The following is a 13,012-nucleotide window of genomic DNA, read 5'->3' as shown; positions in this document are numbered from 1 at the left end:
TTTTTATTTTTTGACATCTTTATGGGGTGAGAACGCTCCGGTCCTGTTGCATCTGCACACTCTCCTCCTCCACCTTCAATGACGGCATCAGCTGGCGTCAGTAACAATAAGGCTCGTGATTGGAGGAAGCCCTTTTGACAAGGCCTGGGCAGCTATGCACCGGCACAGCTCCCTCCTCGCTGACTTCCGTGTATAAGACGCCTTGTCAAACTGAATGCAATCTGCCTGCCTTTCCCTCGCTGAGCCTGCTGAGTGTCCTTTCGCTGCGTGTCCTGTCCCGGGGCATTAGCCACGGGGACAACTACATGGCGAGCCGGGCGGGTCCTTCTAGTGAGTCAGCGGACGGGTGGGTGGTCTTGGGAATGGCCTATATGCCTCCGCACCAGGAAAGGTCTCAGCAATTCCTCCTCCTGACCAGCTCCCAAGGGGAAGGGGCCCCTCTGGGATGGCTCCCCACTTCTGAAGAGCCCACAGCGTTGGCCCAGGCCACACGGGGCTGCGAGGTCCTCATCACAGTGCTGCATTGAACTCGGACCCATGGCCAACGAGACCCAGTGCGCAGGTCTCAGCTTCTCAAAGCAAAAGGAGCTGGTAGAAGGGACAACCTGAGCTGCTCTGCCCCCGGGGCCCAGGCGCAGGACCGGGAGGGGTCAGGTAACCTGGTTCCCGGTCCTCGGGCGGTCCTCGGACGGCCGGACTGGCATTGGAATGTTTCACTATCTGAGGACAGTGACCTGGGAGCCAGGCTGTGTGCGGGCCTCCAGGCCTCCCTGGGGAGGGAGGAGGTGGGGCGCAGGGGGAGGTCTGATCTTATCGCTGACATCAATACCCGCTGAACTGGTCTCTGACACCACCATGACTTGCTCGCCAACTTCCCAGACACGGTGTGGTTTCCAGATCGGCCGCACAGCGTGTTTAACTAGATCTGAGATCACTGACGCCTTAGCACGCCTTCCATTTCGAAGATCATCACGCGATCAGGGGCTGGAGGGAGTAGAGGGCTGAAGAAGGTAAGGAATTCAGGCCCAGGAGGTGGGCATGGGCTGGGGAGGAGAGAGGTGGGACACGGGGAGTGGGGGTGGGGCAGAGTGTGCTCTGGATGAGGGTGCGGTGAAAGGGGTATGTGTGGAGCGGTGGGAGTGTAGGAGGGAGAGAAGGTAAGGGGGGGAAGACAGATGGGAAGGTACAGGGGATACAGGGTGCATGAGTGGGTAGGGGCATAAGGCTGAGTAAAAACGGGTGGGGGTGAGGTGGGTTTGAGTGTATTTATCCCAAAGTTTTGGAGGGAATGAGGAGTCCTGGATTTGGAGAGAGAGGGGATGGGTACCCATCCTCTCCCCAAGGTCTCTCCAATCAACCCCGATAACTCAAGGCCACAGGGCAGGGCAGTCACCCCCTCCCCCAACCTATTGCCCCAGACTCCGAGGGACTTATGACGGACAGAAACAGGCCAGGGGCTCCAGGAGGCTGAATGCCCGGCCCCTCCCTCCCCGCTCAGCGAGTGAGGCAGGGTCACCTGCTCCCCAGGCTGGGAGGGAAAAGGAGACCATGAGAGGAGAGAGCGAGCACCACCCACAGCCTGGAGGCGTGGCCACCCTGTGTGTGGGAGCCGGCGCTCCAGAGCCTGCTGAGAGTCCCACGGCCTCCCAGAACCCACCCAGGACAACTCACCTGCCCACTAGAGAAGATGAACACGAGAGCCGCCCCGGCTGCCGTCAGCCCCCAGGTGAAGAGGGTCCCCAGCAAGGCCTGGAACACGGCGCTGTGGCCTCGGAGCATGCTGGACGCGGCTGTGTGCAGAGGAGCAACAGGGTCAGTGCCTGCGGCGCCCACGGTCCCTTTTGGTGACTCGCACGTGTTCTGAGCTCTGACCCCCTCCACCTGGGCTGGCGTGACTGGGTTGGTGTATGCACCTGTCCACCACGCACCCCTCTGTGAAATCATCTAACTCTGGGAGGAGAGATGGGATGACCTTGGGAAATAGCTCCCAGGAAGAAGCTCCAAGAATGCGGATTATGAGCTGGAGGAAGGGAGGGTCTGAGGGCAGCCTTCCCGCCCAGTCTGCCTGCCCCTCCTGCTCTTGCAATCTAATCAAGGTTCAAGTATTTCCATCTAGCTCCCAGGAAGTCTGGGCCCCATGGTTGGGTCTGCGTGGACCTTGATTAGAATCATCGGTTCTCTCTTCTCCAAATACAGGAGTAGCCCAGGTTCCTTCTAGAAAGTCGTCCACTTAGCCCTGATCCAACCTTCAGCAGCTCCCCATGGGAGCTCCCGTGGCCTGCCACGGGCATTCTCCACCAAATGACTTCCAAGGAGCCCACTGACAATTCAAGCCTGCGTTGCCATCACCAGCATGCCCTGGATGGGCACCAGTTCAACTGAATCATTGATGGCACCTGGGACAAGCCCCCCATGGTCCTGCCCCACGTCTCTCTCCACATGGTTCCTTCCCAGAACCCCTTCTTTCCCAGCCTCCAGCCATCGCATCCAGGGTGCCCTGTTTGCCCACTACTGCCAACTTCGATTCAACGCATGGCGATCCTCGCCACTCCCGTCCCTGCCTCCTTCACCGTTCACATCATCCGCTGCCTAAGAACAGGAATGATGCTTTTCCACAGTTGGCACCCCTGTACACACCAGTCAGGCTCTCTGGCACCCGAAAAACGCCTGCCGAATTATTTGTGGCACCTTGGACAAGCTTATCTTGATAGGACACGCAATGAGGAGGACCAGGAAAGGGAACCGTACGTGACACGGCCCCCAGCCAACCGCAGAAGCTGTGGTTCCACCACTGCCCACCGAGGGACGGAAGGGAAGGACCCTCCGCTCTGGTTTTTGCTCAGGGAACCTCCTCTCGACTTGAGGATGTCAGTCCCAGCTCTGGACTCTCGCTGTGGAAAGTTACAGGCGGAGAAACCCACGTGTGAAAAGCCCAGTGTTCTGTACACAAACATCGGGGCCAGCGCCACCCCTTCTCAAAGGGCCCATTCAGCTCCTCCTGGTCTGCCAGCTCCCACACGGCTGGGCCCGGCCCACTGGGCTCGGCCGCCAGGCCCGGCAACCCTGGGTCAAGACGCTGCCTCTCTCTACTGACCCTGAAAGGAAACCCTGATGGAGGGTGTAAGGGCCCTTAGGCCCCGGGGCTCAGCAGCATAACCAGATTCAAACCCAGGAAGGAGTGGGTCCAGGTGAGGAAGCCGGTGCCAGGCAACCTCCACATCAGTCAGCACCTATAGATCCAGGCTGTGTGTGTGTGTGTGTGTGTGTGTGTCCCGGTCTAATGGAACTCAGGCTAGCGACTGCACCAAACATAAAAAGAAACTAGAACCCTGGTCTGCTAACTGCGGCTCGCGAGCCACAGGCGGCTCTTTGGCCCCTTGAGTGTGGCTCTTCCACAAAACACCATGGCCTGGGCGAGTCTATGTTGAAGAAGTGGCGTTAGAAGAAATTTAAGTTTAAAAAAACTTGGCTCTCCAAAGACATTTCAATCGTTGCACTGTTGATACTTGGCTCTGTGGACTGATGAGTTTGCCGACCGCTGGCCTAGAACAACTTCAAGACCCAGAGCTAAGGAAGCGATGCTCCTGCGCCGGGAGGGCTGGCAGGATTACAGAGTCCCAAGGGAACTAAGAGTCTGTTTCTCCAGCAGGTAGACCAGGAGCACTGCGGGGGACAGGGCGTGTCAAACGCAGCTTGCACAACGGGGCTCAGTCTCCCTGGGAGCTGGATGCCATACGTGAACCTTGATTAGATGGCAAGGGGAGATCTTCTCTGCCCACCACAACTTGAAAGGTGCCTACCACCACCCCATGGATCCACTCGACCACAGGGTGAGGGTTGGGCTGACCCCGGATTTTTCTCTCTCCCTCCTGTTGCTCTGCTTCCCAGAGTGGTTGCAAGATGCTGGCCAGGCTGAGTGCACACACAGCCCGGACTCCACGGGGCGGTCCACAGAGATGGCTCGGGGTGGGCTGCTGGGACTGTGGGACCCTGTGGTCCGCAGAGCAGCTGACCCCGGGGAGCGGGTCGGAAATGCACAACCCCGGGCCTGCGGCACCTGCACCAGGGTCCCGGCCAAGTTCAGGAGGCGCGCTGACCTCCGGGGCCGACGACTGGGGCGCCGAGCAGCCGGAATCCCAGCCGCCTGGGCTCCCAGGGCTGCAGGGTCCCCGCCGTGAAGCTGGACGAGGAGGGTCCTGGGGAACCACCGGCCCAGGGAGGCGGGTCCACACCCCCCGGCTCGGCCCCCTGCTCCCTCCTCCGCCACCTGCCACAGCCGCCCCGCCTCCCTCCGGCCCCTCCGGCCCCGGGGCACTCCGCTCCAAACTCCGGGGGGCCCTTCCAGGCCCCGAGCGCCGGCCCCGAGGCCCCGGCCCCCGCCCGCCGGCGCCGAAGGAGGGAGAAGCCGACTCACTGGGCTGCCCTCTCACGCCCCCTCTCCACGGCCATCGGCCCGCCGCCGCTCGCCGGCTCCCGAGTCACTTCCTGCTTCCCGCGCACACGTGGCCGCCGCCGGCCCCGCCCCGCGCCGTGATTGGCAGCTCCGGGGAGAGTAGATTCTCTGGTTCTCGGGCTCCTGCAGGCCCCGGGACGAATCGGGCGGGCGGGCGGCTAGAGCAGCGCCCTGAGGCCCAGCGCCAAGGGCGTTCTGCACGTACAAGCCACTGCCATCGTGTCGGAAGCCACAGAATCCCAAAGAAACAGACTCTTAAGCATCCCTGATTATCGTGTGTGTCACAGCGCAGTCCCATGCCCTGAGGGAGCAGATCAAATGTGTTGGAGAGGGTTTGGGGGTAGGAGTGGGGAGGGGGAGGGGAAAGGGGCAGCCTGGAATCTCCCACCATCAGCATCATTCTCTAAGTCCCTGGCCCTCAAACCACAGCTCCCAGCAGTCACCAGGAGCGATGTTAAAAGGCAGAAAGTTATCCCCGCCGATACGGCTCAGCGGTTGAGCATCGACCTATGAACCAGGAGGTCACACTTAGATTCCCGATCAGGGCACATGTGCCGGTTGTGGGCATGATCCCCAGTAGGGGACTTGCAGGAAGCAGCTGATCAATGATTCTTTCTCATCACTGATGTTTATCTCTTTCTCTCTGAAATCAATAAAAAAAAAAAAAAAGACATTAAAAAAAGAACAACTAGGCAGAAAGCTAGCACCCTGAGAGGCTCCGGTTCTGGAAGTGTGGGTGTGTCTGGAAGTGTGGGTGTGTCCGAACTAGGGTCACTCTGAGAACCAGGGTCCAGGTGAAGAGCGTTGCTCTCAGAGCCTTCTATAAAAAGACCAAAGGGCACCGCTGTTAGATTTAGCCAAAAATCAAAAAGGGCTGCTTGGCTAAATTTGCATTCAGATCAACAACAACAAATAATGTTTTCGTGTCTGTGTGTGCTGTGCAGTATTTGTGACATACTGTGCTAAAAAAAAAAAAAAAAAAAAAAAAAAAAAAAAAAGTCATATTTGCTGTCCAGGAGAAATTCGGATTGAGCGTGGCATCCTGTGTTTCCTCTGACGGCCCTACCAGCGGGTAACATGGGCAGAAGTATGGCCCCTGATCACGGTGGCAGTGACCGGAGGGTCCACTAGACCCTTGTCCAGTCGTTCACGCTGATGATGGTGCCACATCCATATACTGAGTCAGGATGATGGCGCGGGGACCGTCGGGTGCTCCCTGCCCTCAGGAGCCCTCAGACCTGGGAGAGAACCAGACAGGCTGTGCTGGTCAGCTGTGGCCACCGTGAGAAATTTGTTGGGTACAAACAACCCAGTCTGCGGATTTGGGTACTGCCAGCCCCAGGAGGGACAGACACAGCAGATACCTGCTGGGGAGCTGAGGGTTTGGGAAGGAGAAATTCCAACTCGTCGTGGGAAGGAGCGACTAGGCAAGGAAGAAAGCAGGACCTTCTCAGGAATCAGAAACCAGTGGGCCAGTACCTGGGGTTTCTGGTTTTCCAGGGGCCCAGGAAATGATTAAGAATTGAAAACGATAACAAATATTGGATCTTTGGACTTAAAAAAAAGAAGAAGCTGTGGCAATTTAAATTAATAAATGTTTAACTCAATGCCTATTAAACCTTGTTAATTGTTGACTTAGGTATTCATAAAATTTTAATTATGTTCGGAAAACAATCTGAGGCTTAGCTTTTCTCACTTCAAGGGAACTCCTTAGTATGCATACTAATGGCCAAGAAACGCTGCCACTCGTAAATTAAACAAGCTTAGAGCCAAATCATTTCAAAAGCAAAATTATTAAAACCTGATTATTTTTATGGGAGGAGGGAGGACTGGATGTGGCATGAGAGAGTGTTTTAACATGCTTGGTGCACTCTGGGGTGAGATCTCCAAAAAGCAGGGGTTCTTCAGGGACCTTCCGAGATCCTAAGAGGCCCCAGGGAACCCTCAGAGGGCAGGGTGGTGGGGAGGGAAGCCCCCCCTCCCCCAGGTAGAGAAGAGAAGGCAGGGACGTGGTCCCTCAACGACCGATAGTCAAAAAGAGCAGCAGGTCATCCTCAGAAATATGCGCTCCAAGCCTCATAATCCAGCTGTTTATCTTGGGTCGAAGGACAAAGATTACATGGGAAGTGAGAATTACAGGCATGGGGAAGTAAGCTAGGGCTACAGGCAATGTGGGTGGGGTTCCACATTGGGGGGGCAGGGGAGGGAGGCAGGCGTTGGCAAAGGGTGGGTGCTCCAGGACCAGACTGCTTAGCAACAAGATTGCTAATCTTTCCATGGGGATAGGCAGCTTTAGGGAAAGGAGAAAGGAGGATGGACTGCCTGCCTCTGAGGTTAACTCCTGTGTCCTGGGCTCACAGCTCTCCGCCAGGTTAGAATGCGCTTTCTCCAATCAGAACAGGACAATCGCCGTGAACAGAGCTCACGATTCATATTTCTTGTAATTATAGCTAGTCCCCTATTCTATTTCTGCCCCTAGTACTTCCATAGGTTGAACCGTATCCCCCACAAAATTCACATGTTATAGAGTGTCCTAACCCCCAATACCGCAGAGTGTGACCTGCGTGGAGACAGGTCTTTACAGAGGTGAACAGTTACAGTGAGGTCATTAGGGCGATCCCTAATCCATTATGACGGGTGACCTTGTAAAAAGGGGAGGCGTGGACAGAGGCATGCGGAGAGGGGAGGTGATGAGAAGGGACACAGGGCGAAGACAGCCGCCTCCAGGCCCAGGAGCGGGGGCCCGGACAGATCACGGCCTCAGGAGGAACCGGCCCTGCCGGCACCTGGAGTTAGGGCTTCCCGCCTCCGGGACTGTGAGCTGGTGTGTTCCTGTTGGTGAAGCCACTCCGGGCTGTGGTATTTTGTTTGGCAGCCTTACCAATGCAATCGAGGGCTGAAGGTCAATGTAGCTTACATCATAAAACGTAGTGCTCCGAATAACTTCCACAAGCTTCCGGCCCAAGGATCTCCCGTCACAGATGGTGCAGAGCGTGGCAGGTGCCGGAGTGGGGCTGGAACCCACACCTCCCACTAGCCCCACTTCTCCCACGTGTCACACATCAGTGAGTCCCTAATCATCCCAAACTGCCGGACAACCATGACAATGATTGCTTACGAAAGGCTATCAGCACCAACGCTCACATGAATGTTCTGAGTGCTTTCCAGGCACACCCACTAACAGACAACCAACGTTCCCATTCCACGTCGAAATGCATCTTTTTTTTAAATATATTTTTATTGACTTCAGAGAGGAAGGGAGGAGAGAGAGAGAAATATCCATGATGAGAGAGAATCACTGATGGGCTGCCTCCTGCACGCCCCATACTGGGAACCCAGCCCACAACCTGGGCATGTGCCCTGACTGGGAATTTACCCCGGGCTTCCTAGTTCATAGGTCAACATTCAACCACTGAGCCAGGCCAGCCAGGCATCATCTTGAAACAAGAAGCAGGAATACCACATGATTTTCATGATGAACCTACCGCTCTTGTAAAATGATTTGTCATTGAGACTCTGCACAGATTCACACTGACCTTTCACCTAACATCGCCGGAATTGGTAAGTCTCCATAGTCTTCCCACGTGGCCAGGAAGCCCCAGTGGGGGACCTGCGAGGGAGAATAACACACAAAGCCTCACACTCACACAGTCATTGATCTAATTGAAAGGAATGATGGAGTCTCCAAATCACATGGTGCCCTCTGAGCTTGCTGATGGGGTTGGCCCGTCAGGGTGATTTCCCAGGGACCTGCCTAATATGATGATTTAAAGATGGGTTGGAAAGATATTGATCCCTCTAACGCTGCTCAACAGGATAATTCAACAAATTGCAGAACATAAATGCAGTGGGCTTCACACAGTGCGTCAAAATGATAAATACCCTACCAGCATAGGAAATACCAGTATTAATGATATCGTATTTTGTGGAGAAAGCAATAAACAAAATGCCATTTGTTATTACAATGGTAAAAAATGCACGTCGCCAAAGAATGAAAGGGAATTCTAGAAGCTAACGCAGTTGAGACACGGGGAGATGAGAGTGTAGAGGTTTTTCCTTTTCGATAATATTACATCCCTTGCATAATTTTAAAGTATGTAAATGAGGTGTAAAAGAAGGTGAATATAGAAAACAAGGCTCATTGGGCTGAAAAAGACTTCAAGTCAGTATTGAAACTCCTGACTCTCAGCCTAAGACTCAGTTAATAAAAGAAATGTCCATCCTGTTTGGCTCAGTGGATAGAGTGACACCCTATGGACCAAAGGGTCCCAGATTCTATTCCGGTCAAGGGCATGTACCCTGGTTAGGTCTCGTGCAGGAGGCAACCCATCAATGTGTTTCTCTCATATTGATATTTTTCTCTGTGTTTCCCTCTCTCTTCCACTCTCCCTAAAAAAATCAATGAAAAATATCCTCGGGTGAGGATTAACAAAACAAAACAAAACAAACAAAAAAAAATTTTAAAATAAAGAAATAAAAGAGATGCCCTGCTTATATCCAGAGCCACTTGGATGTGTCAAACACCCGGCTCTTTAGAATGTCAGGTTCCCTTGAAAACTTCCACGATTTGTTTTAATCAATCATCTCCCCGGCGTTTGCTGCGCCTCATTAGCTCTCCCACAGGCAGCTGCAGAATGGGGTAGGCAGTCTCCATGTGGCGGGACCAGAGCCTCCCTCCCGCTCCCACGTGCTCCCCCAGGAGCCTCTGGGCCTGCCTGTCATGTCGCTTGCCTCCCAGTTTCACAGACAGATGGTTGGCGGGCCTTTGGTTCAGGCAGGACATCTGAGCCCTGAGATCCCGCAGATGTGTGGCCCCATCACCTACCAGAGCGTCTCAAATGCTCCCCGATACGACCTGGGAGCCACAGGCTCCTCTTCGCCCTGTCAGCCCCAGAAAAACACAAACACAGGGCCCTGGACGCCGGCCCAGCTGTCGTCAGGGGGACACCTGACAGGTTAGAATGTTGTCTCCTGAGATGCCTGGTTCTTCCAGAACCTTCTATAGCCGTGGAGAAGCACTACAACTTGTTATTACTAAAATCTACTTTGTATTCATTTTAACAAGCATCATTTATCTAATAGGTAATCTCTCTGCTCACTATAAGTCACCTATTGTTATTTCTCTAATGATGATAACATTTCTCCAAAAATAATCGTTTGCATTTTTTCAAATAAACTACGTTAAGTAAGAATTAATTCTTGGCCTTGGTCAAGTAGCCCAGTTGGTTAGAGCATCGTCCCACTATGTCAAGGTTGTGGGTTCAATCCCCAGTCAGGATGCACATAAGAATCAACCAATGATTGAATAAATAGGTGGAACATCAGATCAGGGTTTCTCTCTCTCCCCCTTTCCTCTCTCTCTCAAAAACAAATCAATAAATAAAAGAACTAATTGTTTTCCCCATTTTTGATAAAAAAAAGACACGCACGTGTAAGTACCAACCAGAGCTCCTGATCAGCACGAGCCGCCAGCTACTGACCCGAGAGGCTGGCACTCCGGCCCGGAGCAGACACTGACTGAACCTGCCTTTGCCTCATTTGTTCTTGGAAACATTAGGAACTGGTGAACACAATACCAGGTGGTCCCTCAAGCTCCGGAACCCCACGCTGGGCTCCCGGCTGCAGAGGGTGGAGAATAAGAGAAACACACAGTCCTTGGCTCTGAGAAACCAGGAAAACAATCATGACGGCACATCACACAAACAAGGTAACTGTGTGAGTAGCTCCCAACGCTGGCCATTGCTGTTCAAACAGGAACGCATATTACGTTTTCCAACCTAAAGGGAATTATAACAAATGTTTGCTCTCTCTCTGGTGAGCAGAAAAGACAATAAATATTTGTCAAATAAATGAGCGCTGACCTAGATTTTTTGAGACTTACTTTCTCCCAGGCAAGACCTCTGGCACATGATCTCACTAAAACCCCTAAACACAGAAGTCACCAAGGAAGTGAGTGCAGCTGCTGCCCCAGGAGGCTGCTGCGCCTGGGGTGACAGGGCCAGAGGCAGCCAGTCAATGATTCTCTCATCATTGATGTTTCTCTCTCTTTCCCTCTCCCTTCCTCTCTGAAATCAATACATACATACATAGTTAAACACACACACACACACACACACAAAAAAAAAAAAAAAAAAAAACACACACACACACACAAAAACAAACACAGAGACATAGACAAAGGTGAACGCACTCCTGGTCTGTTGCCATAATCTCCCCTCTGTGTTTTTCCAAAATCGTGCTCAGCAAATGCACACCGTCATCTACACGTCACCAGGCAGCAGGTTCACCTGGGATGGAAGCGCAGAAGTCCAGCTCTTCCGTGACCTCTGGAGGTGACTGCATCCCTATCTCCTGTCCCCACCCCCACCTTAGCCTGCACTGCCATAGGTAAGGATCGGCAATGAGAGTCACACCCGTTGTTATCCAATTGCAACCCCCATCCCTCACCTCCATCCCCAAATCCAGGCGGCGCAGTTAGCCACCTGCAGAGCAGGCTCGGGAGGAGTTGCTGTTGGAATGGAACAGGACCATCGCGGCTTCAGGATGATTCTCCCTCTGGGCGCAGTGACCTTTCGTGCCGTGTTTATTTGGTAATGACCTTTAGAGAGCAACCAACGCAAATGAAATGCTTCAAAGGAATAAATTAGATCATGCAGATGCTCCCCAGTGGGGAGGGACGCCCAAGGAATACAGGGGCCCCATAAAAGCAGCCTGGCCCCGGGAGGCCACCATCGAGTGTGCCCATCAGACTAATAACACGTGGATGCGAGCTCTCCAAAGCCTTTTCAAACCCACGCTGAGGCCCCGGAGCCAGGCCGGCCGGGCAGCAAAGATGATCATCTCCTGAATGGAGCCCACGTGGCCAGTTGACATTTCACGTGGGTTCCCGCTGGAGCAGAGGTACCCTGCATCCCTTGGGTGCCCCACAAGTGATTTACAGGGTTGGGGAGGGGAGAGGGTCCCAAAGGTTTGGGTCCAGCGGCAGCCTGATGAGACCCGCGTTCCAACGAAAGACACATTCATGCAAAGCAGCCATTTTCAACGGGGGTGCCCCAAGTTCTGTTAAAACATGCAACACCTCCATCTCCAGCCCCCACCCCCACCCCCATCTCTGAAGAAGGGGCAGGCGGGCTGAAAATTCCAAGCTTCTAATCAGGGCTTGGTCTTTCTGGAGACCACCCCTGTCCCTGAGTCACCCAGAGTCGTCCCATCAGAACAAGAGCTGCGCTTGTCACACAAGTCACAGGGGTAGGGGGTCTGTGGCAGGAATTGGGGTGGGGGGCTGGGCAGGGACCATTCTGTGCATTTTCTAGTACCCCACAGATGGCAAATGTTGCATTATATTTTTTTTACCACAATTTTTAAACCACGCACGGATGAATGTGTGATTACGTGTCTGTAATCTTCATTAGTGGCTCCGGGCGAGGGCGGCCGCACCCACGGGAGCCCTGTCCTGGTTTGGAGTGGGGGCCGCCCTGCTGGGGAGGGTGGGGCGGTAGCGCCCCTGAAGAGCCATCCGGGCTCCATCTCCCGTCCCCAGGAACCCATCGGCACAGATTGGAAAGCGTTCCATAGCCGGAGGCAGAGGCAGGGGGACCATCCACTCGGGCTTATGAAACAGGAGTCGTTAACAAGAAAAGGCAACTGGAGCCTTCTTTGCCAAGAACTGGGCTGCACCAAACGTGGCCAAGACGCGATCCGGATGGATTTCCAATCAGAGGGGGCTCTCCTAGAAGGCCAGGGGACCCCCGGGGGGACTGCGTGAAGGTGTGGGGCTGGCTCCCCTGCACCGCTGGAATCCTTCCCAGGAAGAGAGGAAGCAGGAGAGCGCTGGGCTTCCGAACTGTCATTCAAGGGGACACACTAGCTCCTGGGCCGAATCTGTTCACCGCCTGCCTGCTCTTTGGAAATAAAGCTGTTTTGGAGCACAGCCACAGCACTCTTATGACCGGCCTGGGCCATTCTGCTACCAAGGGAGAGGCGGGTGATGACAAGAATGAGGCCACAAACCAAACATGTTTTCTCTCCAGCTGTGGGCAGAGGAGGTCTGCCAGAGTCAAAGAGCATCCCACTGCACAGGAGGGCAGAAGGCTTTGCTCCTGGCTCTAGGGCCAGGGCCCCTCAACAGCCATTGGGTGACATCGGAAGTGGGTCACGCCCCTCAAATAGGATATGGGTACCGCTTATGAGGATGGAAGCGGGTCCCACCCTCAAATCCATTAAGTAGAGCACAGGTGTCAAACACAAGGCCCTCGGGCCAAATCCAGCCCGCCAGGCCTTGCAATGTGGCCCGCACCGCGCTGTCATCACTGCACTCCGCTGTCAGTTTATGACATTGTCAGTTTATGACTGTTCAGTAAACCATTCGGCCCGCGATTTAGGCTGGATTTTAGATTTTGGCCCCTTCTCTGATTGAGTTCGACACCCCTAAAGTAGAGGTTGGAGGTTGGTCCCGCCCCTCAACAACAATTGGGTGAGGTTGGAAGTCCGTCACACCGCTCAACTACCATTGGGTGAGATTGGCAGTGGATCACCCATCTCAACAAACATTGGGTGAGG

At 54.1% G+C, this 13,012-nt stretch overlaps 1 protein-coding gene across 1 annotated transcript in view; it reads right to left on the bottom strand.

The window, feature by feature from the left end:
- SLC39A11 (solute carrier family 39 member 11) overlaps positions 1–4,514 on the bottom strand; it is a 143,600-nt gene extending 139,086 nt beyond the window's left edge. Inside the window, exons 1-2 of the mRNA XM_084862166.1 lie at positions 4,415–4,514; positions 1,672–1,790 (exon numbers count right to left, since the gene is read on the bottom strand). Of these exons, the coding sequence (XP_084718292.1) occupies positions 1,672–1,779 (108 nt within the window). The 5' untranslated portion in view covers positions 1,780–1,790; positions 4,415–4,514. The remainder of the gene's footprint in view (positions 1–1,671; positions 1,791–4,414) is intronic.
- Positions 4,515–13,012: the final 8,498 nt, after the last annotated feature.

This window comes from Pipistrellus hanaki, assembly GCF_964339955.1.
Source record: "Pipistrellus hanaki genome assembly, chromosome: 16".
NCBI lineage: Eukaryota > Metazoa > Chordata > Mammalia > Chiroptera > Vespertilionidae > Pipistrellus > Pipistrellus hanaki.
The sequence above is the reverse complement of the archived record's forward strand: the minus strand, read 5'-3'. Positions and strand labels throughout refer to the sequence as shown.